The 26,809-nt window shown below is 41.2% G+C and overlaps 4 protein-coding genes across 10 annotated transcripts in view; 1 reads left to right on the top strand and 3 right to left on the bottom strand.

Moving 5' to 3' along the window:
- The window catches only part of coq3 (coenzyme Q3 methyltransferase), a 39,306-nt gene that overhangs the window by 8,431 nt on the left and 4,066 nt on the right, over positions 1 to 26,809 (bottom strand). The window contains exon 1 of one of the 4 annotated variants that reach the window (XM_076981290.1): positions 4,193 to 8,291. The exons of 1 other annotated variant lie outside the window; for it this stretch is intronic. In XM_076981290.1, the coding sequence (XP_076837405.1) occupies positions 4,193 to 5,705 (1,513 nt within the window). In that variant the 5' untranslated portion in view covers positions 5,706 to 8,291. Of the gene's footprint in view, positions 1 to 4,192; positions 8,292 to 18,962; positions 26,077 to 26,809 lie in introns of those variants that run through there. 2 more of the 4 variants (XM_076981291.1, XM_076981292.1) reach the window with 2 other exon arrangements.
- LOC143483318 (uncharacterized) lies at positions 3 to 1,733 on the bottom strand (the record flags this gene model as incomplete). The annotated part of the gene is made up of 1 exon (XM_076982160.1): positions 3 to 1,733. A coding segment is annotated over exon 1 (1,731 nt), but the record flags the coding sequence as incomplete, so codon positions are not given.
- Positions 1,780 to 4,121, bottom strand: LOC143482772 (uncharacterized). Its single transcript, XM_076981287.1, has one exon. It carries the CDS (start codon positions 3,867 to 3,869, stop codon positions 1,794 to 1,796), a length of 2,076 nt encoding a protein of 691 aa, XP_076837402.1. The 5' UTR covers positions 3,870 to 4,121; the 3' UTR covers positions 1,780 to 1,793.
- On the top strand, positions 8,764 to 23,842 carry LOC143482774 (uncharacterized). Of its 4 annotated transcripts, XR_013122294.1 has the most exons (11): positions 8,794 to 8,856; positions 10,563 to 10,614; positions 15,098 to 15,326; positions 15,421 to 15,512; positions 16,067 to 16,111; positions 16,209 to 16,238; positions 16,916 to 16,954; positions 17,032 to 17,094; positions 17,295 to 17,330; positions 18,081 to 18,316; positions 18,563 to 23,842. XR_013122294.1 is itself a non-coding variant. In XM_076981295.1 (9 exons), the coding sequence occupies exons 1-9, from the start codon at positions 15,277 to 15,279 to the stop codon at positions 18,641 to 18,643; spliced, it is 654 nt and encodes a 217-aa protein (XP_076837410.1). In that variant the 5' UTR covers positions 14,193 to 15,276; the 3' UTR covers positions 18,644 to 23,842. The 4 variants fall into 4 exon arrangements, 2 of the variants coding, with proteins under 2 accessions (XP_076837410.1, XP_076837409.1); XR_013122293.1 differs by having other exon boundaries at positions 8,764 to 8,856; positions 10,563 to 15,326; XM_076981295.1 differs by lacking the exons at positions 8,794 to 8,856; positions 10,563 to 10,614 and having other exon boundaries at positions 14,193 to 15,326; positions 15,439 to 15,512.

The following is a 26,809-nucleotide window of genomic DNA, read 5'->3' as shown; positions in this document are numbered from 1 at the left end:
ACAGACTTATTGATTTCACAAAGCAATTTGGTTAATTCTCTCATGTACTCTGACATCTCCTGTTCCTGGATTTCTAAAGCTGGTCCCTCAATCCTCGGTCGAGGGCACCCTGGCATGGGTCGTCCTGTCATGAGCTGGTGTGGTGAGAGATTGTATTCTCCCGTGGGGGTTGCTCTCATGGACATCAACACTAGTGGCAGCGCCTGAACCCAGTCCATGTCTCCTGCTGCGCACACTTTGGCCAGTTTAGTCTTAATGGTCTGGTTGGCTCTTTCCACCAACCCCTGTGACTGTGGGTGGTAGACAGTGCCAAACTTGTGGGTTAGGCCCAGCTTTTGTTCTACTTCTGCCAAGTGTTTGTTATCAAAGTGGGACCCATTGTCACTCCTAATCACTTTTGGTAGGCCGTACCTGGGAATCAACTCATTTTGCAACCATTTTATGACTGATTTTGAATCTTCCTTTTTGGTGGGTATAGCTTCTACCCACTTGGTGAATCTGTCTACCATGACCAACAGGTACCTGTACCCCCTTACCCTGTTGTCTGGCCCCATGTCTGTGTAATCGATCACAATCTCCTCAAATGGCCCCGCGGGCACTGGGTATCCTCCAATTCTCACCCGGTATGGTTTCTTTACATTGTATGACTGACAGATATCGCATTCGCTCACGTATTGCTTCACGTGGTCTCTGAGGTATGGATGCCACCATAAACATTCTAATTTGGTCACCATGGCCGACACTCCGGAGTGAGTTGGCCCATGTGCTTCGCATAGTATCAATTTCATCTTCTCTAAGGGCAGAACTACTCTCCCTTCTGGACTCCTCCAGAGTCCTTTAGTGACTGTGGCTCCCCGGTCTATCCACAATTGCTTCTCATAGACCGTGGCTTGTTCTTGGATCTGTGCCAGGTGGCTCTCCGTCAACTCAGGCATGTTATGAGTTTCCAGCAACAACAAGCTCTGTGGGTTGTACCCTCCAGCAGCTTTGGCTGCTCTGTCAGCAGCTTCATTACCTCTAGAAACAAAACTGTCATTACCCTGATGTCCTCTTACCTTTATCACTGCCACTTCTTTGGGTAACATGATAGCTTCACTCAACTCATGTACTGCTCTCAAATGTTTGATTGGCTGTCCTGTGGCGTTAGTGTACCCATTATCCATCCACCTGACTAGTTCATGGTGGATGACCCCATGCACGTATGCTGAATCTGTGTAAATGTTCACAATCTGACCTGACGCGTGTTCCAGTGCTCTAGTGAGTGCGACCATTTCTGCCAGCTGAGCTGAAGCTGGTTGTGGAACCACTCCTGATTCCACCTCCTCCCACTCTTCCCCACATGCTTGTACCACAGCGTAAGAGGCCTTCAGTTCGTTACCTTGTCTCCAACAACTCCCATCTGAACAGAGATCCCATGCTCCTGGTTTAGTAATTCTGACCTTGTGCAGTTCTGGTCTGAGCTGAATGTATCTTTCTGTGGCGTCAGCGCAGTCATGTGGTGTCGCATCTTTGGCTACTTCAATGTTATCAGTCAGATTCACAAGTTTTGACGCAGTGTTGTACGTGATGTGTGGCTGTGTGAGTATGGCTTTTATCTTGTTCTGTCGTGCTCTTGACAAAGAAAAGGCTTGTGAGTTTATGAACGCCATTACTCCGTGATTGGTGCTGACTATTAGTGGGTGACACATTACCAAGTGTGCTGTCTTCTCTATCGCTGTGGTGAGTCCTGCCATGTATGTTGTGCATGGTCCTGTTCCTATCACTGGTTGATCTAATTTGGAACTGTGAAAAAATTAAATGTTCCTTCCTTCACTCTCCCCCTTCTGAAAGAGACAAGCATGAACATGATTGTCTCTTACAGAAACATTTAAATGAAAAGGTTGTGTGTAGTCTGGTGCTGCTAATTCAGTAGCGCTAGCAAGTGCTTGTTTCAGAGTTATGAAATCCCTCTCTGCCTCAACCGTCCAGTCAAGCTCCACCTTCCCGTTACTCAGACCTTTTGACACTGCGAGTTTTCTGAGGCTGTGAGCTAAATCACTGTAGTTAGGTATGTAGTTGCGGCAGTAGCCTGTCAGGCCTAAAAATGACATCATTTGGGACACTGTAGTGGGCTTTGGAAATGACAGTATTGACTGTCTCTGATTTGGAGTCAGGGTGTGACCTTTGTGTGAGATGTTTCTCCCCAGAAAGGTGACCATCGGCCTGGCCACCTGGAGTTTTGACTTGTTCACTTTGTAACCTAATTCAGCTAACAAGGTTAGAATGGTTATGGTGTCTCTAAGGCACTTATCAGGTGAAGTACTAGCTATTAACAAATCGTCCACGAACTGTATTAGTACGGTGTTAGAGTCAATCAAATCATTGTCAGTTAATCTAGACAGATCTTTCAACAGACATTGATTGAAGATGCCCGGTGAGTCTTTGTAGCCTTGAGGTAGCCTGTTGTATGTGTACTGTTGACCTTTAAAGGTAAACGCAAAAATGTCTTTCACATTCTCATCAATTGGTATAGAAAAGAAAGCATTAGCTAAATCTATGCATGAAAAGCTGCAGTGTTCAGTCGTTAGGTTCTGCAAAGATCGATAGGGGTCAGGTACTGGTATGTTCTCAGTTACAGTGACATCATTAATGCACCTCAAATCATGCACCATACGATACTCATCTTTTCCAGGTTTTTTAACAGGTAGTATGGGCGTGTTCCACGGTGACGTCGTGGGTTTCAGAACTCCAACTTTGATTAAATCTGCAATGGTGTCTGTAATACCTGCCATGGCTTCTGGCTTGATTCGGTACTGTGGCTGATGAACGACTGTTTCTCCTGGCTTTAACCTAATAGGAGCCATGTGGTGTGATGCACATCCTACATCTACCTTTGTCGTGGTCCACAAGTTGGCTGGGACCGTCTCTAGTTGTTCTTTGGCCTGGGGGTGATCCAACAGTGCTCTGCCGTGTGTGGCTGACAGGGGCTGGTTACAGAAGTACGCCAAGTCACTGGTGTCACATGCGACTCTCCAGTACTTACCATCCGACGTACCCTCTACCCCTGGCAGACAGGTTGGGCGAAACTGTTCCTTCATGGCAGTGGCCAGCATGGGGCCCAGCTCACGAGGTTCGTGTCCAGCCGAGACCAACAGCGAGACATGTGGTAGTGAATCCTGCTGGTCCGGGTTTCTCCAGTACGTCATCTGTTCTCCTGTTAACACAACTAGTGCAGCCACACCTTCAGGTCCAACAATCATTGATTCACAAATTATATTTTGTAATTGACCTTCAATGTTATTCCACAGCTGTCCGTAAACCCCATCCTCCCCTCTGATGTAATTAAAAGTGCAGTGTGTGCTGTCTATTGGTGGGGTCATACTCTGAAGTGACAGGAACCATGGTTTCCATAAATTAAACGTGTAAAGCAAATTTTTTGCAGTTGCTTGTTCCTCAGGATGTTGTAATGTGGCCCAGTAAATGTGAGCTGGGCCGTCTGCTGCTTGTTGATTAAGTATTCTGAGGCGCTCATCGTGGTTGGTGACAGAGACAGCTAATTTACCTTCACTCGGTGTGCATTCAATAATGGCTGAAAATTGACACAACAAATCTCTACCTAACAAATTAATTGGGCACTGTTCTGAAAACAAAAATGTGTGCTCGACCTGTGGGCCTGAGCCCACTGACACCTTCAAGGGCACAGTCAGTGGCTGCAGTGTAGTTTTTCCCAGAAATCCAGTAGTGGATAGTGACATCTTCGACAAGTAGCCTTTCCACTTCCTGTCTGTTAAGACTGACGTGGTGGCTCCCGTGTCGACTAAGAACTCCACTGGCTCCCCCTCCACCAATAGACATACAACTGGTTCACTGCATGTGGGGGAACTGGACATCGGGCAGCTTCATTGGCCACCAGGTGGCGCTGGCATGTATTGCATGCCAGGAGGCACAACCTGTTGTCCTTGTGTGAGTGCGGGTTTCTGCTGGTAATTTACATTTTGGGGTTGCTGGTACTGTATTGGCTGTTGATACTGTACTGGTTGTTGCTGCTGTATTGGCTGTTGCTGCTGATACTGCATTGGCTGCTGGTACTGCATTGGCTGCTGCTGCTGCGTCATCGGACAATCTCTTGCCCAGTGGCCCATCTGGCCACAACCAAAACAGCCGTTGCTTTGTGTGGTTTGGAAGTTCCCTGCTCTGCCTCCCCTGAATCTACCTTTGGCTCTGCCTCTGCCTCGGTATGGGCCTGCCTGGGCGTAGTAACCGGGCTGTTGTGGCACCGCCCAGCTGTTGACCTGTTGTGGCATAACATAAGGTTGCATCATGGGTTGTATGGGTTGCATCACTGGTTGCGCGGGCGGCTCTACGGCCACTGCCTGTACAGAAGTGTCTTCCTTTGACACTAATTGCTTTTTAGGCTTTGAATTGTCCCTTTCCCTTAACAATTTAAGTAATGCATCTTTCATCAACTTATCGGTGTTTCCGCCCTTCTCTGCCTCACGCTTCATATGGTGTGTAATTGCAGCTTCCCATTCACTGTCTTCCTTTTGATCCAGCGCGACCACATCTTTCAGTTTCGTTTGCACTCCCTCAGATAAACTCGCCACGACCGCTGTTCTGTACATAGCTCGCACTGGGATTGATTTATCATACCTAACGCCAGTTTTAGCTTGCCAGATTTCTTTGCACCTATCTAAGTACGACATCGGGTCTTCATCTTCTTTAGGTTTAACCCCTGATAAGGCTGCCGTGTCAAACGTGTCCTGATTCTGCAATCTCAGCTGTCCCCACAAAGCACTTCTTATTCTACCGAACGGAGCCTCATCGGCCAGATGCTCTGTTCCAGCCGCCTTCTCGGCTGTAGACAACATACTTAAAACTCCCATGGCTTTAAACAATGTTCTTATATCTCCCAAACCCAACATGTCCCCAGCCGTGTACTGTTCAAATTTAGACAAGAAATACTGAATGCCCTTTTTAGGATTGGGTAATTTATCTATCATAGTGTGCAAATCTCTGTGTGTCCACGGAGCGTATGTGTGTGCGTAACTGCTCCCTGGCACTGCCATTATCGGATAATGACCACCAGGGGTCGACATGTTCTTGGCTTTTGATCGCGTGACTACACCGTGCCTGTCATAGTAGGCGGGCACTCTCACCCATTCCTCGGATTCAGACAGGTTAATACATTCATCTCCCACCTCGCTCTCCTCTGAAGAGGGAGTTTTCACTCGTCTGTTCGCCCCACCCTCGTCATTCTCCGCTTCCCATTCTAAATTTTCACCAGTCACAATCAATGTATCTCTACAGTCAGGTGCGCCTCTATTTCTCCTTTTATCATCCGCAGCGCATTTCTTTTGCTGTCTCGCACGCTCTTTTTCCAACTTAGCCTCTTCCTGCCTGATGGCTTTCTCCACGTCACAGACCACTTTCTCTGCTCTGTTCAACGTCTGTTCAAACCGGGTGGGGGCACTCAGACTCAAACTCTCATCCATTCGCTGTTCAATTCTTTGCAATGCATTATTTATCTCTGTTTCTCCAGCTTTCTCGCGATCACGGTCTTCGAGCCTCTTTAGTCTACTCTCTATTTTATCCATAGCCACATCACTGACAACCTCCATTACCACTTGTCTCCCCTCATCACATTCACGCTCTCTCACTGATTTTGGACGTGCAGAAGCCCCGTCCACATCAACGTCACTCATTTCACTCACAGACACAGGCGCCATCAGCGCTGCACGCGGACATTGAGGAGCACTGGGTTCACACGCTTTTTCTGCATAGGGAGGGGGCACAGGGGGTTCTGTCTTTTTGGTTTCAACTCGTTCTTTATCATTAATCTTCTGACAAATTTTCCGAAATGTTCTCACATACGACAAATAAGTTTCAGCTTCTTCCAGCTGGATTTTACGCTTTTGCTTAGTTAGGGCTCCGCTAGCCTCTAATCTTTTTTTTCTCTTTATTAACCTGTGTGACCCAATGCTTCTCGATCTGCTCCCAATCAACCTGAGACACACCACGGTCGTCCGGGTCTGGCCACAACCCTTCGGATCGCATCTTCTCAAAACATTTTTTCACATACATCACTGTGTCAGACCTCATTCTCGGCACAGCACGTTTCTCCATAGTATCAACCAAATAATCCTCCAAACCTTTAATATTATCCATGATATAACTCCGATTTTTAAACTACTTCCAAATTACTTTTGCTTCGATTCAGTAAATTTTAAAACTTTTTCGTTGTACTCACTAGCACTTTAATACCCCCAAATTAATTCAGTAAACTTTATCACTTTATCGTCGTGTTCGCAAGCGCTTTAATTCGCCAGCGCGCACCCCAAGGGCAGACAGACACAAGTTAATATCTCCACACTCCAAACAACTCCGGCTCAACACAGCTCGCGCGAGTTTCACTTCCAGCACTTAAATCGTACGTTTACGGAGCGTCATAAACCAAATTATAATTTCATGCATGAAAATATATAATAATTTTTGTTTTACACTTTAACCTCTTATGAAATGTTTCTCTTGTGCTTGTGTACACAATGATGAACGTCTTTCTTGGGGGCTCATGCAATTTACTCAGGGGTTCAACTGTCCTCACATAAGAGGCTCATGGATTTATGGGCGTGGGTTTGTAAGTCCCCCAATGAAAGGCTCTCAAGTTTTATTATAGCACGTATGCTCAAACAATTTATACAGGTCTTTATTCAACATAAAACCACACGGTACATGAAAACCAACCCAACACTGCAATTTTGCAAACACGCATACACAGATACAGCTGTAGTTTCACCAATCACGCACGCAATTTCAACAAAACACACGGGGGCCCCCCAAAACCGGCTGAGCGCGTCCTCCGGGATTTCTTTTGAATAATCTGTTATTCTTGAAATCCCAGGCTACCTACTCATTCATTTAACCGTGACCGAGCGCGTCCTCCACCGTTCTCTTTTTTTTTTTTTTTTTTTTTTTAGAACAATAGTTCCCTTTTTTTGAACGTGGGCTACCTACTCGTCACCTGAGCGCGTCCTCCACCGTTCTTTTTTGGAACCAAAGTTCTTTTTAAGAACGTGGGCTACCTGCTCTTTCTCTGGGCACGTCCTCCACCGTTCTCTTTTAGAACCAAGGTTCTTTTTAGAACGTGGGCTGCCTACTTTCTCTGAGCGCGTCCTCCACCGTTCTCTTTTAGAACCAAGGTTCTTTTTAGAACGTGGGCTGCCTACTCTTCAACCGTTTACTGCAGTTTACAGGGCGTCCTCCTCCCGACTTTATGAGTCGTAGGGCAATCCTCCTGTCTATATATCGAGTTTGTAACACGTATACAATTTCAATACTAAATTTACAGAGAGTATTTCGCCTCGACCATTTAGTGACTGAACTTTAATTTAGCCTATGACGTAGTAACATCAGCCAATAGGAGAGAATGGCTCCTTACCTTTTTTCAGACCGCGCGGTTTAGTTCAGTCACCTCACGGACGGATTGACCTCCTCTCTTGTCCTAATTGCAGAATTCGACTCCAGCCAAAAACCATCCTCTGCTACCAATTTGTTGGGAATTTTCTTCTCCGACCCAGACGGGCCCCAACACCGCCCCGATGAACCGACTGGTTTTTGACTGAGTGGTCCAAGCAAAGTCTTGACAACAAAAGTTCTTTTAAAATGATTTATATAGAATATAATTGAATGCAATATAATAGAAGTATACGTGGTATACACAAACTCTTCAGTGCACTGGTGCTAGTTGCCTAGGAATCTACCTAACCCAAGTGGATCTCAGCAGTGTCCAAGCGAAAAGCCTCTTGTGCTGGGCGATGTCCTTTCTTTCATACTCCCTGTCCATAAGTTTCGATTTGTTAAGTTTCGATAACTCCCCAATCCTGGCTGCTCTCCATGGAAATTCACCTGCTCCTCTTCTCCCAGCCTGTGTGCCTGGTTATCTAAAAACTGCTTGCTACACATCCTGCACTGAATAGGCCCCTTCTGTTCTCCTCAAGGCCACTGAGGCCTCCTTACTCCTGCTTTCCCACAGTCTTCCTGAAAAACACTAAATTGACACATCGTTATTAGCCTTTAATTTTCTTTTTTCCAACAGTGGCCAACCCGCGGCTCGCGAGCCACATGCCCCAGATAGCAAAGGAACATTGAATCAATGTTGATTTTGGGTTTTTTTGGTTGGTTTTGGTTGATGACCATAAATCAACTATAAATCAATATTGTTATTGGGTTGAAGTCTTAACTGTGATTCAACATTGAAAAGATGACATTGAATCAACATTTTGATTGGTTATGATCAACAACGCAATGCAATTACTTGACCTATATCGTATGTAAAATGTGTACACACATACGTACACATTAAATTATATATATATATATATATATATATATATATATATATATATATATATATATATATATATATATAATTGAATTTGAGCAAGCAACACAGAAAATTAAATAAAATACATGAAAAGACTGGGGCAAAATTTTCCCCTTCCTTTTCAATATAAGGACATTTATATAAAGTTTTTAGAATTAAGAAAAGACATACTGCCATCTACTTGCATTGTGCAAGACACAGCATTTGCACATATATAAAAGCCTATTTTTGCCATGTAAAATATAAAAAAAATCTATTTGTTTTGATTATAAAGTGAATTTCTATGTCATTATTTAGAGATATTCTCATTATTTAAGTTATTATTTTGAGTCACTATCAAAGGTACAATATATATTAGTGGTATAATAAATAAAATGTATTTAATAAATGCTGGTGAGTGGACCAGTCACATCAACAGCCTCTACGCACATGCCCCTCCCCTTTGGAGCTGGCCTTCTGGAATTTTCCACAGAACAGAGGAGCGCGCGTCGTGACAGGTAGGTAACGGCTGTTTAGGCTAGCTTGCCATCTTTTCTTTAGTAATTTTAGTAATTTAAATTCTAAAAGAATAATTAATATGAATTTTTTTCTTTAGCCTTAGTTTACCAGTGTCGAAAAGCAGACGTTAAACATTAGTTCGCTAGCTAACTAGCTAGTTTGCTAACTAGCGAATGCTAGCTAACTAGCTTGAATAGCCTCATTTTAGCTACAAGCTATAAATGTCATTTCTTCATATCTGCTTCAGATACTTGAGGGTAACTAGCTGTATAGCTAGCTAGGTACATAACTCTGTGTTCACCGTATGATAGTTTAAGAATATAGTCACATACAAATAACCATTTGTAAAATCTGCCGATCGTGTATTTTGTTTGAAAATCAGCCGATACCGATCTTTCCATCTCTAATTAAATATAGTGTTTCATTTGCAGGGTAAATAACTAAAATGCTATTTACCAGAGAAACTCAATACATTTGAATATCATCAAAAAGTGAATTTATTACATTGTACAGTTAATACAGAAATGTTGGCACTCCATAACACAAAAATGCTGGGCTTCTCTAACACCTCAGTTCAAGAAGCTGCCACACTGATGTAGTAACTCATGTAAAAGGAGCCCCGACCAAGTATTGAGTGTATATACTGTAGCCTACATGCTTTTCAGTAGGCCAACATTTCTCAGTCCCACCAGGATTTCGCGGGCCTTTTTTGTGATTGTTGCGGGCTAAAATGTTTGATGTTGCGGGTGTTTTTCAAAAAAATTGCGATGGAAGTTGCGGTGTGTTTTTGTTTTTTTGTGAGTACATTACAATAGGGAGTAAATGTTGTATGGTTTCCTCTATTTAGTAGTCCATTTTATTTATCTATTTACCTATTTATTCAGGGTTGCCAACTTTTCAAGATCGCTTGAAGTGAGATTTGAACCTGGAGGGGGTGGCGAACGTAAGTTGTTACCGGGCGGCCTGTAAAATGGACACAAATTAATATCGAGATCGATCGCCAGTGGTTGGCGCCAGAGCGAACTAGTAACTCATAGATATGGATTAGAGATAAATAAACTTTATCTCTGACTTTAAACTTTATCTCAGTTTAAAGTTTAAACTTATAAACTTTATCTCAGACCTTCGCCGCTGCGTGAGCTGCAGTGACTTCGCGGGCTACCGTTGCATTGTGGGGAATGTAGTGTTTGTGCGTGCAAAACACCATCGGGCGGCTGTAGCCTGCGGGCCGGTTCTAATAGTAATTAAATATCATCCAGGGGGCCATAGATAATCAATTCGCGGGTCGGATCTGGACAGTTTATCCCCGCTTTCATGTAGTGTACCGGGATACTGCTTTTCCCGATCTTTTTGCCGTTATTTTAGTCGCTCATGCTGCTTTCAGTCTGCTCCTCTCGAACGTATATACGGAAGTAAGGCGGGAGTTTGTCGACGTCACATCAATATGACATCAGTGATTGGTCAAATTTGCGGGTAAGTTGCGGTGATTGGCTGAAGTTGCAACACCGCCCTGAATTCGCGGGGTTTGCTTGAAGTTGCGTTGAAGTTGCAAATCGCAACATCGCGACTTTCTGGAGGGTCTGATTTCTATATTAAAATCCTTTTTTATTGTTCTAATGTAATATGCCATCTAATATGTAATATGTGTTATGCCAAACTTAAACACTGGTTTTTTTATTACAATTTTTTTTCTTTTGTAACCCAGGTGGTGAAAAGAAGCACAGTAGAGATTCACAGGTTTGTTGTGTTGAACAGAGGTAAGTCATTGAATGATACAGCAAACAGCATGGCTTCTTACTGGTCAAAGAGACGGAAGGTAATTAGGGAAGTAAGCAGGATAGAGAACGAGATCTTGCAAGAGTTTAAAAAAACAGTTGAGACAGGACCACATGGGGGCGAAAGCTTCCAAACTGAAGAGCACAGGTTTGTGAATTTGGCTAGTTCTGATGAACTGTGTCTGATGAACAATGTGCAGTTGGTAGCAGTTTCTCTAGTGAATCAGCTGGTGGTTCAGATGAAGATGAACCAAAGGACAATATGCTTTACATGAGCTTGAAACAGTGGGCAGCAAAGTTTTCAATTTCACTGGTTGCTCTTACAGCACTCCTGTGTATTCTGCAAGTGTTTCACCCAAAACTTCCATGTGATGGAAGGACACTCCTTGGCACACAAGCAAAGGTACCCACTCGTAAAATGGGAAATGGACAGTACTAGGGATGTCCCGATCCAGCTTTTTGAACTTCCGATCCGATACCGATATTTATTTGCACTTCCGATCCGATACCGATATCGGCCGATACCGATACCGGCCTATCCGAGCATGTATTAAAGTTTAAAGTTATTTAGCCAACTTACTTTATTGTCAAACTCATGTTGAAAAGCGTTTTACTCTTGATAACAAGTAGCCAGCTGAATTAGGTGTGTTTGAATAATACACAATGGTTGGTAAGGAGAAACTGACCTGTTTATTTAGCAATTAATAAACTCAAAATAGACAAAATATTAAATAACAAACAGAAATAGCATCAGTAAACCAAGGATTAAAAAGCCACAAGTGCAAATAATATTGTAAATTATATTTAAAAAAAAAACACACACAACCTGAGTGGAAAATAGTCTATTATTAACATTAACATCCATCAGTGCTCTTGAACAAGTGTAAACCAAAGCTTAAAAAAAAATCCGTGCACATATCGTAAACTAATTAAAAGCAAAATGCCTTCTACTCCACACTTTGCTGCTCCATCCCCATCTATACACTCCCTTCAATTCAAACGTTTCTGCCAGTGTTAGTTGTGTAGGACCTTTCTTTTTGTCTTCGGTTTTCATTAGAAACTCGTCATGTTGTTTATGGTGGTATTTCGCTAAATGCTTGATTAGATTGGTGGTATTAAAAGTTCTTACAGCTTTACCACAACGCTTGACTTTGCTGTGGCATATGTTGCACTCTACCTCTTCGTCTTTGTCATCCTTTAAGGTAAAATAATCCCACACAACTGACCGATAACTTCAAATTTACACGGCGGTCCGAGATGCCACGGAGCTAAATTGGGGCAGAAACTATGCTCGTGTGCTGAAGGTGTGCTGGAAAATGCGGACCGGATTTTACTCTCACTAGCAAAAACTGGAATGGATTATCTAAATGGGTGCACTGGAAAACCCGGATCGGACTTAAAAAAAACTGGATCGGGAGTCTGGATCGGCATTTTCTCGTGTCTGCCGATCCGATACCGATACGCATTTTTTTGCTAATATCGGCGGCCGATCCGATCCAAATATCGGATTGGGACAACCCTAGACAGTACTACCACTTTGGTTTAGAACAAGGGTTGCTCTCTAGATTAAAGTGTCTAGTTTTTCCTGCAGATGTCAACAAACTGAAACTGCAGTTCAACATTGATGGCCTTCCTTTGTTTAAAAGTTCTAGGCTACAGTTTTGGCCAATTCTTGGACTACTCGATTGTGATTACACCAGAACCCCATTTGTTGTTGGTATATACTGTGGAGCAGGGAAACCTGGAAGTGTCTTTGAGTTCCTAAAGGAATTTACAAAGGATTTGACACATGTTCTTACTAATGGCATTGTGTATTGTGGTAGATCTTTTCAGGTACTTCTTTCAGCTTTTGTGTGTGATGCTCCAGCTCGTGCTTTTGTCAAAAACGTGAAAGCTCATAATGGTTACTATGGATGTGATAAATGTACACAGGCTGGTGTGTGGAAGAACAAGATGACATTTCCTGATATTGCAGTTAAACCTAGGACTGATGCTGATTTTGCAGCTATGGTTGATGAAGACCATCACCTAGAACAAAAACTTAGCCCTTTGACAAGTGTGGTAAAAATGATTTCTCAGTTCCCTATAGATTACATGCATCTTTGCTGTCTTGGGGTAACAAGAAAACTCCTGTACTTCTGGCTGAGAGGCAAAAATTTGACCACAAGGATTCAATCTCAAGTAGTTGGCTTGATTTCTAGCAAACTTTTAGAGCTACGTCCTCACACTCCTGTTGAGTTTGCACACAAACCAAGGGACCTGACTGAGGTGGATCGGTGGAAAGCCACTGAGCTAAGACAGTTCATGTTGTACTCTGGTCCTGTTGTCCTCCAAGATTGTCTGCCTAGCGAGCTCTATGACAATTTTATGCTGTTTTCTGTTGCCATGCGTTTACTCCTGTTTCCAGGCAACAATGAACAAATGGTAAAATTTGCTCATGATCTCCTCGTGTCTTTTGTGCAGCACTTTGGGAAACTGTATGGAAGTGATGAAGTTGTGTTCACTATACACCAGTTGATTCACTTAGCCGATGAGTATAGACACTTTGGTCCACTTGACAATGTGTCTGGGTTTCCGTTTGAGAATTATTTGTGTCAGATTAAACGTCTCCTACGCAAACCACACCAGCCATTGCAGCAAGTTGTTAAAAGATTATCAGAAGCGACACCGGCTTTGGTGGAAATGCCTCCAAGTGAGGCTACAGTTGCAGGCTTGCATTATAGTGGTCCCTTACCCTCTCAGTTTTGTTATGCTGAGCAGTTCAGAAAGGTAACTTCCAGAGACTTCTGCTTATCCACTGAGACTGGTAATAATTGCATCGAGGTTTCAGGTGAGATTGGTGTGATCAAGAATGTCATCAGGGACAATGGAAATATTTTTCTGCTGTTTCAGAAATATAGACACCGTGAACTAGGGATGCACCGAAAATTCGGCCACCGAAAATTTTCGGCCGAAATGGCTTAAATTTGCATTTTCGGTTTTCGGCCGAAATACTTTCATCACCGAAACAACACGGCCGAAACAATGTGCTGTGATGACGCGAGCAAAAATCGCCACCTGCACGCGCTTATTTGGATAAAACTAGCAAAAAAGTTTTCCAGTGATGGCGCCGAGGCAAAAGACATTACACCAAAAATTATGGAACTCGTTGCCTTAGACGATCAGCCGTTCTCTGTCGTAGGGATTTCGTAGGCTAATAGAGCACATTGAGCCCCGTTATGTTTTGCTGAGCAGACGACATTTCTCAGAAGTGTGTTTACCCGAGCTGTTTAATGTTGTTGCAACTCACGTCACGTTTTTATGAGAGAATTTATATTTATCTTTCTGGCCAGTCAGTTATAACTAAATTTAACTCGTATAAAATACATATATTTATCCTCTAAGATAAAAACGGTCTGCAAGCGAGTTTAATTTAATTAGTGGTCGGCCGTTGTCAGCGGTATCGCCGTTAACGGCCCACCACTAATTTTATTTTATAATATGCATTACTGTAATGTCAGTGTTAAATAAATATATACAAATCAAATTTTGTAGTTGATTTATTCTTTGAATAGCAATGCCTTGATTTTAGTGAGGTTAGCCATAAATCCAATGTTACTAATAATTGGCATAATAATAATAATAATAATCTTTATTTGTATAGCACCTTTCATACATACATGTAACTCAAAGTGCTTTATGTATTTCGGTGTTTCGGTTTTCGGCTTTCGGCCTTGGTTTCCTCATTTTCGGTTTTCGGTTTCGGCTAAGAATTTTCATTTCGGTGCATCCCTACCGTGAACCCTACTTTGAGTATCCATGTACCTCCACATATATTGGTTGTTACAGGGTGTGTGATTTATCTGACAATCTGACAGTGGTAAAGCTTTCACACATACAAAGAAAGTGTGTTCTATATCCAGTAGATAATGGCTCTGTAGTCTTTCCTATGCTTCACAAATAGTCATCTATAGAGAACACACCTCAACTTCTGAGGATTTGGTATGTATAGTAGTGTTCAGGAATGTTGTAATAGTTCTATTTTTTGTGTTTGATGGAATAGGGTCAGCATCTAGCTGTTCACCAGCTACTTTATTAGAAACAATTGCCTGCTGTCACCGGCTACTCTAATAGGCTCTGTGTAGATCATAATCAATTATGTGGATAGCCCATTCGCTTCGTTTTTGTGGAGCTACTTTGAGCCTTGTTAATGGTGGAAAAATGGTGATATTTGCATAAACAATGCAATTCCACTATTGCTAGCATTGTGAGCCTGTTATCCTCGGCAAATAGAGTTGTATTTTGGAATGCTCTAAAAGGTGGAATACTCGTAAGAGATTCCTACTGGTTTTCATGTTTCACTACATCCCAAGTCCATTTCACACTGGTGTTCTCCTCTAAAAATGGAGGAGGATAGAGGCCTAATTTGAAAAGTTTCCTGTTTACCAGTTATCCAGTTCCTGTTTCATGTGTTTCTATGTTTCAGATGGAAAACAAACAATATTGTGTGGTGGAGTTCCAGGACAGGGGTACTGCCGTTGTGCCTAGCTGCTGGCTCAAGGGTGACAAATGTTCATGGCCACCCTATAACAGCCAAAAGCTGCAAAAATCTGTCAGACAAAGGGAAATATCCAGACCTGACTGGACTGTTCATGACAATGTGCGATGTCTAGTAACTACAGAAATACAGAAGAACGAAACAAAAGGAAAATGAGGTGCATTTGTAACTTTCTCTGACTTCTGTTTTATTTTTTGCCATTGTATGCTGGGAATCTGATCATTCACATAACGGTCAAATATTGTGTTCAGGATTAATACTCGTTACAGTGACTATGTTGATGAGGACCCTGGGGAATCAAAAAGGAGAGAGTTAGCCAAGCCTCCTCCAGTTGTGCTGCCAGGTACCTTTCTTTTTTAAATTAAATGAAACCAGTGAATATTTTCACAGATTTTGTCCATTACTGAGCAGTGTTGGAGCAGCTGTTGGTTAATACAAAGTTGGCTTGTAACACCACATCACATCATATGTGTCACGTTGAGGACCCCGGCCCCTCCCTTTTGGGCGTGTGTATACGTAGTCCACGTGCTTTGTCTGCGTCAGTGGGACTTCGTGGTGAGGGCTATGTCGTGTGAATAATGTGTCTCACCTGTGAATCGTCTCGTAATCACGTGGGGCTAATGTGGTCTGTCTATTTAATGTGCGCTCGCGCAGTGTCCTGTGCTCGTCGTTGTCTAAGTCTGCACGTTGTGTGATTATTCTGTGTTGCTCGTGCGCTATTGCGCAACCGTTATTTGTTATTAAAAGTGACGTTTGCCACGAAAGCAAGGATTCCCGTGTCTCGTCCTTCGCCCTGCCCGCACGTCACAATATGCTGAAGAAGTAGTTCAACAACTAAGGTACAACAAGGTCTACTTCTTCAGTGTAACAGTATTAAACTTTGATTTGTCTCATTAGAAGTCAGCCCGGGATATACGGCACAGGAACAAAGATCAAATAATGGTTAGAATTGTATTATTGTTATTTTATTCAAATTCTTTTTAAAAAATACATATTTTATAAAGCTGTTCAAAATGTTGAATTTTTATTCATTGTGCAGGATCATTCTGGGGACAGTGGCCGTCAAATGGTAAGTTATTGAGTAGTAGTTGTGTCTGTTTTCTTTACTTGAGTGATATTCCAGTATATATGATCATAACGGCATTCAAAGTTTGCAAAAATATAATTGACAGATTAAATTGTAATTTCTCAAAATGAAATGTAGATGTCATGTAACTGTTTGCAAATAATTTGTGACAGAGTAGTATTAGCAGTTGTTACATTGTGCTACATATTGGCAGTAAAACATTAAATGTTTGTGAATATTAATTCTTACCAAAAAATCTGATCTGAAAACAGTGATCACAGTGATCAGAATCACAGTATCGTTATATCATCTTTATCATGGGCAACGTATCATGACAATATTGTATCATCACATGCATATATTGCTAAAAAATACATTGCATAAAATACATTGTGGACAAAATTACTTTAAAGTGTTATGGGGATAATGAACAAGAAATAACAATAATCCTGTGTATACAGATGCAAAACAATGCTTCAGGCAAATAACTCACTCACTCCACTCAGACATGTTTTCACCATCTCACCTGTGCCCCAGTGCAATTCCATTTGAATTACATATGATATAATGAATAATCGAGAATAATAACCTGAATTGCAGAAATTAAGTGTGAGTGATGAGCCAAAACAGAAATAATACTAGAAATGTTAAAATAAACTGATTTACCTTTTTCTTTACAGGTTTGGGTTCAACAAACTGGTCTGAGCAGTGTTTTAATGGTTAGTGAACTTAATGAATTAAATGTCCATTTAAAAGTCTTAGAAGGTACTTGGTGACATTTTGTTTGTCATGTTAGACTCCCAAGGCAGCAGCAACCCAGTGTACCATACACTGCAAGTCCCAGAATATGAAAGAAATGGTAAATAATGAACTAATTAATTTGATATTTTAGATATTATTTCTTTTAAAGCCCTATACATTTTATCCAACCTAAATTTTGGTTTAAGCTTTACCTGTTATTGTTTAATTATTGAAATGTTCAAAATGAGTATGTTATTTAAATTCATCACAGTTTTACAATTTTAATAATTGTTCTTCAATATGATCTTGTGGGAGCAGATCCGATATGGCCAGGGTCAAGGCAAGTCCTGAAAGGTATGATACTTGTTTTAAAATCTGAGCTTAAAGACTACATATTACAGATTGATATTAAATCACTTCTCAAGTTAAAGCTATTTTTACAGTAGAAGTGTCGGTTATTTGACCACTCTGATGTCTTACTGGAGGCACTGTGCCTGATTTACCTACCTACCTGTCATTTAGCAGCAGTGTCCCAAATAAAAAAAGTATTATATATATATTTTTTGCGATCAGCTCACAGCTCTGCTCACTACCACAAACATTGTCTGAAACGATATGCCCACTAATAGAAATATACAGTACTAGAAGACTCGTTGCCTACCCATTGACACTGAATATGCATCATAGAGCCTCTATGATGCAACTATATAAATTTTTTATACATTAATGATCCGAATCATTTTCATTCAATTCCGATCCTTTGAAATTTACGAGATCAATCCCGATTTCAGATTAGGTGATTGGATCGGGGACATCCCTACTTGTAATATACCATTACCTCACAGAGACAGCAGGAAGGCTAAATTATTTAACATAAGCTAACACTGATCAAAATGTTCAAATCTATAGCTTATTAGGCTGCACCTTAGTAACACTACTGTTACCCATATTTTCCTTTATTACGATATTCACATTATCCTTGCTGTTCTGTATCTGTCTGATTTAATATTAAAGGTATATTTAATATCTTAATAGCTTATATAAACAAATGTGGTAGCCCTTTTGTTCATTTAGGATAATAATCTTGTTTGGTTATTGTTTCAGACATAGCAGTTAACAAAATGATGACCATTTTGGTTAATATCCGCGAGGACATAAAAGAAGCTCGAAAGGAGATCCTGACACTCCAGAAGGATGTTGGAGAAATTAAACAATGGTTTGGAAAACAGAATGAGAGCGTGGAGTCACTGGGTGCTGCTTTATGTCTGCCCTTGAAGACTGTGGAGGATTTTGAGGAAGCAGAGAGACAACTTCAGACTGAAGCAGTCCATCGAAAAATCGTAAATACTTATCAGTCATAGTATAGCACCTCGTTTTTTAGTACGTTCAATAGTAATATAACACGTACACACACATTTTCAAAGTTGAAATTGTTGGCATAGATAATGCATAATATGCAGACATGCACTACATTGCCAAAGGTGTCCACTCGCCTGCTCTCTTTTACAAAATGTACCACGTATAATACCAAGCAGAGCTAATTGAAACTAAAGAAACCAATGTTTATTTAAATTTTGATTTTGTAGGTGTCCAAATTTGCTGCTGTGGGTGGTGGAACACCAGAGACAACAATACGCCGCATTTTGCAGTCATCGTTGACAAATTAATTGGCTTGTCAGTTTAATTGGGCTGGGAAAGGATGTAAAAGGCCATTCAAAGACACCATCTTGAAAGACTGCATATTTGGTAGGTCTTTACAGGTGTTATCTCTTATCTCCCCAGTTTTCCACTTGCAGGCAGGGACATCTTTAGGCTGCAACGTGTCCAAGGTCAAAAAAAATTCAACGCCCCCTTTGTCGTCCCAACCTTTTGCACCTGCAGTTTTCAGTCTGAAGTAAAATGCAAGCCAACAATTGTTGAGTTCGGTTATATTTGGGAGTTCAGAACTGCAGAACACTAAACAAATTCAGAGGTGTCAATTCCAGGTTCAGAAAGTCAATCAATCAAAGTTTATTTGTATAGCGCTTTTCACAACACATGTTGTCACAAAGCGCATTACAGGATTTAAAAGGTTAACAATACTACGGGTCCAGAACCCTAATGAGCAAGCCAAGGGCGACAGTGGCGAGGAAAAACTCCCTAAGATAGTGGGGAATAGGAAGAAACCTCGGGAGAACCAAGACTCAAAAGGGAACCCATCCTCCATTGGGCGGCCCGTTAACACACAGATTACACAAAATACAGACAAATACACAAGTCACACACAAATCACACAATCAGACTAAGTAAAGGAAAAAATGAAAGTTCTGGGTTATGATATTGTCACTGTAAATGTCTGTTGATGAACGCCAGGCTTTCATTCCGTGTCGGAGCAGCGATGCTGGTATTGTAGGCTCCGACTGCAATGTTACTCTCCAGGTGAACCTCGGAGAAAAGATACGAGATGTAGTAAATATGTAACAGATTAATCAAAGGCCAAACTAAACAGATGAGTCTTTAATCGAGTTTTAAACATTGAGACTGTGTCTGAGTCCCGAATAGAGGCAGGAAGATTATTCCACAATTGTGGAGCTTTAAAAGAAAAGGCTCTTCCACCTGCTGTGATCTTTTTGATCCTAGGAACAGTTAATAACCCTGCGTCCTGCGAGCGAAGTGAACGCGCTGGGTTATATTGTTCAATAAGTTCACTAAGATAGTCTGGAGCTAAGCCATGCAGCGTTTTATATGTTAATAAAAGTATTTTATAGTCAATACGGAATCTAATTGGCAGCCAGTGTAATGACGATAGTACGGGACTAATGTGTAAAAGTAAAAGTCCTGACCAGGACTTTGCTCAAGCTTGCTAGATTTTCTAATTAGTGCAATCCAAGTAAAATTAGTGGAATCAACACAATCCAAGAAGCCTGAGCAAAATCCTCGTGAGGACTTTTACTTTCTGAACCTGAAAATGACACCTCTGAACAAATTCATACAGCACAGTAAATGTAAATTTCTCACAGACCGACAGACACAATCAGTATATAATTACTATTATTGTTGCTGATCAGTATCTAAGTCATACTCATGAATTGTTTATAGCCATAGTCAGTACTGCTCAGTCAGTAGTCTATAGAAATGGCATAATCATCTATTACATCATCAAACTCCAGACTGTCAACAATGTTATTTTCAGTGCAAAGTAGAGAGAGTGCATTCATTTGAGTTGGAACCATTGTGGTGTGTACAGACATGAGATAATGTTTAATGGTTTGCTCAAGCTGAGAAAAAATTTCAAAAACAGAACAGTGAACAGTAAATCCTTTTACCTTCCACACCTCATGTGAGCCAGCAACACTTGTGGCATTCATATAAAATATAACTAAGGATCAGGATATTATATTGGTGTTATAAACTACAAGAAATGTACTAGTATTACTGGCACTGGTATACTGTCACTCTTACTGGTTTTATTCAATTTCATAGTATATTTTGTAGTGCCCATTGTAGTGAACCATTTGCTATTTGAATGAATTGCTAAGAGACTGAACGTAACCTGAAAGTGTTATTTTTTTATTGTCTGCTTTTAGCTGCAGCCTGTTTATTCAATGTCGGACATAACGAGCAGTTTCAATGGTGAATCAACATCAGAAATCAATGTTGATTCAATGATAATGACTGATGTTGATTCAATATTGAATCAATGTCATTTTGCTATCTGGGGCGGCTCTTTGCCTGATTTCATGCGGCTCCCCAGCCGGTCCGCGGGCTCACCTGCACAAACGGGGCGACACACTGCTACATTTTCGTGGTGCGCGGTTAGTTTACAAGCCTAGCGAGCCGCTAATACTTTTAAAACCGGCGTAGTGGAAAACGCGCATTTGACTGTCTTCACAGCTAATAATTTACACTTGCCACCCCCCTGCTCAACAGATTACACTCGCCCATGTACGATGTGGCTCTTTGCCATAACACAGTAAGAAAAGTGGCTCTTGGTCTATGACGGGTTGGCCACCCCTGCCCTAGATCTAATATTAATGCTGGGTATCGACGTAGATAATATAAACATACTCCCGCAAACCGTAGCAATCTCCGATCACTATTTAGTCAAATTCGATTTTCACCTTAACATAAATACCCGCCCGTCTCCTTGGCAGTGTATAAAGCGCTCGATAAATTCATCAACAGCAACACAGTTTATTGAAACCCTCCCTGACTTAACTGCTTTAGCCCACTCGCCATCCGATCCAGGAGAGTTAGATAGTCTAACCGACTACTTAGAGAATACCTGCAGATCAGCTCTAGATATAGTAGCTCCACTAAAATATAAAAAAGCTAGATCCAAAAAGCTCGCCCCATGGTACACTGACCAAACTAGAAACTTAAAACAAATAGCACGTAAATTAGAGCGGAAATGGCGATCTACTAAGTTGGAAGTATTCCACTGTGCCTGGAAGGATAGCATTATTGAGTACAAACGGACACTCACTAAAGCACGCTCAGCATACTTAGCCTCACTGATAGAGAAAAATAAAAACAATCCTAGATTTCTTTTTAATACTATTTCTAAACTTACAAAAAATCAAGCAGGCACAGAACCTCAGATTCCAGTAAACCTCACTAGTAATGTATTTATAGATTTCTTTGATAATAAAATAGAGAATATTAGACAAAATATAAAACCCTTTATTAGCAATACAACTGGTATGTCATCTGGTTTGGTTGATATTGATTTAAATTACATACCGGGAGAAAAACTTGATGCTTTTCATCCACTCCCAAAATCAGAATTAGAGAAAATAATTTCTTCCTTAAATTGTACTACCTGCACACTAGACTCAGTTCCCTCAAAGTTATTAAAAGAGGTCTTACCAGCTGTAACTGAACCTCTTCTAACTATAGTTAACTCATCCATTACAATAGGTCACATGCCCAAATCATGTAAGTTAGCAATTATCAAACCTCTGATCAAGAAACCAAATCTTGATCCGACTGTGCTATCTAATTATAGACCCATTTCAAACACATCATTTATATCTAAAATCATAGAAAAAGCTGTTGCCCAGCAATTATGCCTATATCTGCATAGGAATAACATATTTGAAAAGTTCCAATCTGGTTTTAGGCCCCATCACAGTACTGAAACAGCATTAGTTAAAGTAACAAATGATCTCCTCCTTGCATCAGATCAAGGCTATGTATCACTGTTAGTGCTTCTTGATCTTAGTGCAGCTTTCGACACAATTGATCATAGGATCTTGCTAGAAAGGTTAGAACGCTGGGTTGGAGTCTCAGGCACAGCCCTTTCATGGTTTCAGTCTTACTTAACAAATCGCTATCAGTTTGTAGAGCTCAATAATATTTAATCCAAATGTACAAAAGTTAAATATGGGGTCCCGCAAGGCTCCATCTTAGGACCACTATTATTTACATTATATATGCTACCATTGGGCACAGTTCTAAACAAACATGGTGTCAATTTTCACTGCTATGCGGATGACACTCAACTTTACATATCAGCCAAACCCGATGACAAACTCAGTTTAGGAAAAATTGAGGCCTGTGTAAGAGATATTAAATGCTGGATGTCTCTAAACTTCCTACAATTAAATGAGGACAAAACAGAAGTTCTCCTTGTGGGCCCTAAGTCCGCAAGACAGAAAATTCCAAATTTAATGCTTAATCTTGCAGACTATCCCATTACACCTGGCACAGTAGCCAAAAACCTAGGCATCATACTCGACTCTGACCTATCATTTGATAAATATATAGATAATATATATTCCCCCAGCTTTGGAATAATCTTCCTAAATGTGTCTGGGACTCTGACACAGTCACAATCTTTAAATCTAGGTTGAAAACCCACTTATTTAGTCTAGCGTTTGATAATTAATATCCCCCTTAGATAAAGGTACAGATCCAGGGGTTCATAGATGAAGGGTTTTATGGTAGACTGGGGTGCTGGTGCTGTCATCCTGTCACTGCTCGTGGTCACTCAAGTTTGTTGACAGTGCAGTGGATGGATGCCATTGTCCCAGAATGCCCCCAAGCCTATGTTACCTTCTGGTTCTGCCTTTTTTAGCTAGGCTGTAATAATTTAACTTAGTGCCGGAGTTGCTGCCACACTCCAGAAATGTTTATAATTTTACCTGTCCTGTACATGTCCTCATACAGAGCTAATTTTCCCTGTTTCATTTCTCCACATGGCTGCCCGCCTGCTTGAGGAATAATGAGATGAGGAGAGACAAGCGATCCATCCTGGGCCGGCCACCTCCTGCCTAACCGGATGCCTACACCGGATGTCCATGATGGACATTATTACATGTTTTATATTCTGTCTAAATGGACATTATTGCATCTTTTACATTCTGTCTATATTGTTGTTGTTGTCATGGTGACCGGTGTCGGCCAGAGGAGGATGGGTTCCCCCCTGAGTCTTGGTTCCTCTCAAGGTTTCTTCCTCATGCAAAAAACTAGGGAGTTTTTCCTTGCCACTGTCGCCTTTGGCTTGCTCACTGGGGGCTAGGACTCGGCACTTGTAAAGCTGCTTTGTGACAACAACTGTTGTAAAAAGCGCTATATAAATCAAATTTGATTTGATTTTAACTATATATGAAACGTCTGCATATAATGAAAATAGCAACCAAATTAGTGATAATATAAAAATTAAAAACAATTAAAATTTTACAATAATAATTCTGACATAAAATGCCCTGCCGCGACAACTTTTGGTCTCCTAATTAACTGGATCAAACACAATATATTTGAACTTCAAGGTGTCTTTCAGTGTCCCAACACAAGGAAAATGTTTATGCAACGAACGCATTACATGTAAAAAAAAAAAAAAGATCAGGATTGACAGGGTACTTGCACTTAGCCTGGCTCGGTGAGGGCGCATTATGAGGCCTCCATGACTGAACACCCTCTACTGGTGCACTGGAGGCAAGTCAATACCAAGTAAACATTAGGTTGTTACAAATAACACACTAACTGTGACTCTAAGCTTGTTTGTAGCAGATGCTAATGCAGATGCTTTCAGGCAGTGACTAACCTTTCCGGGTGGGTTTTCAGGTGGCGAATAAAATTAGATGTGGTGGAACTAGAGTCCTGTATTTTTTATGCCACACACGCTGCAGTTTGCTGCTCTTCTATTTGCTAGTTGTGCAAAGTTTTTGCACCGAAAACTTATTACGAATGGTGGAACAGAAGCGAGCGTCCTCGGCATCGTTGACAGGATCGCGATGGTTTGCGGCACGCGCATTTGTGTCACGTAACGTTACGTCAGCAGGAAGTGAAAGGCATACAGACAGGCGGAGAAGAGATTGTCAAATTAAACACAAGAACATTACAAATAAAAGCTTGTTAATGAGTCTCACGAGTCCAAGTCGAGTTGGAAGTCTTTTGAATTCAAGTCTAAGTCGAGTCTGAAGTCACTGTATATGCGACTTTAGTGCGACTCGAGTACGAGTCCCAAACTTGAGTGCCCATCACTGATGTCAATATTATTAAAGGATGTCACTTTCTACAAGATGTGTGCAATATCTACTTCCCCAAAGAAAAAAATTGCAACAAGCATCACACAAAAGTAAGACTTTTTTTTCTTAAACACCCCAATATGTGTATATTTTTCCTAATTCAATACACAAAGTTCCATAATATTTGCTGGTTTTTTAAATTATTATTTGATCATATGTTACAGGTACATCCTTTATCGCTGCTATGACCTCATTGCGTAGATCATAACAAGGCCCACTCAAACAGTTCGCCTTAGTTCACATGGGCATATGGTAGATGCATCAGATATTCTCTCTCTCTCAAAAACCTGAGCAGGTAGATCTAGGCAGATGTGCACTAACATTCTGGCTCCAAACTAATGCTAGCATGAAGAGCAGTTTTCTCCCACACCTAGCCCCAAGGTGGCCGCTCTTTATCCTGTGATCCTTCATCTAAAGGGATACAGTTCCATCACATCAAGTCCAAGTGGGTACACATTTTCATCAATGAAAGGGCCATCAATGAAGCAGACATTGTGACATCGCTGTGAAAGTCATGATGTACATAAAGGAAACAATTTTATGGAGTCATACATACAAACTTAAATACTCAAAAATCCATGAACGTTGACAAAATTTATGAACAAAGAATTTTGGGAGCTTTTGGTGAATGGCAATCAGCACCATTCAGAGCCTTTGATTATACACAGATTATGAATTCCCCAAAGTTTGTTTTGGCAAAACTTCTTATTATGATTTCTTATTGTGGCCCAGAGATAGACCTTTTCTAGGAGATAGGAAGATGAAGTCCTCAACTGGCATGCAAACTTGGTTTACAGTATAGCAGGTCATGTCATCACATTTTATGCATGAGGCAAAACATTTCACAAGTGCAGAATGTAATTAATATAATAATATAATTGTATAGCGCATTAATTAAATTGCAATTAATTAATTAATTAATTTAATTGCAATTTAGTGCTTCTATTTACATGCGGTCTACAAACTGAAACTTCTACAACCACATAGCGTAAATGTCACCAACTATGTTTCACATTTACAGTTACATTTTTATTATAAGTCATCAATCACACCAATTTTTTGCTTGAAATTGCTAGTAACTGATCTCAAAATAGAAGCTAATTATGATTCATACAATGTAAATAAAACTATGCTTGTATGTGTATGTATGTGTGTGTGTGTGTGTGGCCTGCTCAGTGGGAACCAGCAGTATGTGCAGACTCCTGCCCCTCACTCTCAGGGTGGGTGTGCAGACTCCTGCCCCTCACTCTCAGGGTGGGTGTGCAGACTCCTGCCCCTCACTCTCAGGGTGGGTGTGCAGACTCCTGCCCCTCACTCTCAGGGTGGGTGTGCAGACTCCTGCCCCTCACTCTCAGGGTGGGTATGCAGACTCCTCCCCCTCACTCTCAGGGTGGGTGTGCAGACTCCTCCCCCTCACTCTCAGGGTGGGTGTGCAGACTCCTCCCCCTCACTGTGGGTGTGATCCAGCTGCTCCTCCCTCTGTTTGAGCGCATGTAGTGCGTAGGTCACAGATGTACTCCTCTGCCAAGTCCAAGCTCCAGAGGCGGGATTATAGAGCATACCCCGGAGAGACTCCACAGAGAACCCAGCTGAGACACACACACACACACACACACACACACACACACGGATCTGTCCTAGGACCCCCATTTTTCTCTGTATATACCTCCAAGTGACAGGATTTGAACACTGTGCTCGTTTCTATGCTGATAATACTCATTTTACATCCCAACTAAACCACTGGACAAATGTTTAATGAGGACACACAAAAGCTAATTCATCCAATTCATCTGATTTATTTATCAATTCAAGAATGAACTACTGTAATGTCTTACTGTGTGGCTGTGCTATTAAGTGCAAAAACAAACTCCAGCAGGCAGAGTTCTTACTATAACTACAAACTGATATTTCTTCTATGTGAGTTACACTGTATTGGTTCCCACAAATTCTCAGACTGATTATAAAATACTTCAAATGTTTCTAAGGTTTTTCAATACTACCTTGAATGAAGAAATATACTCCAGGGTCAGAGCTGCTCACCATAGAATTACAGTATGTAGGTTAGGCTGAAAGCGTGTTTGCATTGTCGGGCTGATTAAATACCTCTTATTTTACGTAAACGTGTAGATCTAGGGGCTCATGGGAGTTATGCTAAACTGTGATATGATGCAGTCACTGAGCTACGACGTGGTACTGGTTACAATCATGTCCTCATGCCTGTGTTTTTTTCTGGCTAAGCCATTTAAGCAGCGCCGTCATAGCTAAATCTGCCGAGTCCATCCTACAGATCCCCAATTTATACACTTTAGTGTTTGGACACGG

This window comes from Brachyhypopomus gauderio, chromosome 19, assembly GCF_052324685.1.
Source record: "Brachyhypopomus gauderio isolate BG-103 chromosome 19, BGAUD_0.2, whole genome shotgun sequence".
Lineage (NCBI taxonomy): Eukaryota > Metazoa > Chordata > Actinopteri > Gymnotiformes > Hypopomidae > Brachyhypopomus > Brachyhypopomus gauderio.
Note: the sequence above shows the minus strand (reverse complement) of the source record. Positions and strands in the feature narration are given on the sequence as shown.

Excerpts from the sequence above, each read along its gene's own strand:
- LOC143482772 (XM_076981287.1), bottom strand. The coding sequence starts at position 3,869 with ATGTCCAGTTCCCCCACATGCAGTGAACCAGTTGTATGTCTATTGGTG.
- LOC143482774 (XM_076981294.1), top strand. The coding sequence starts at position 15,277 with ATGTCTAGTAACTACAGAAATACAGAAGAACGAAACAAAAGGAAAATG. Across the intron at positions 16,112-16,208 it reads GGAACAAAGATCAAATAATG|GATCATTCTGGGGACAGTGG; the intron begins GTTAGAATTGTA and ends TTCATTGTGCAG. Across the intron at positions 17,331-18,080 it reads GTCAAGGCAAGTCCTGAAAG|ACATAGCAGTTAACAAAATG; the intron begins GTATGATACTTG and ends TTATTGTTTCAG.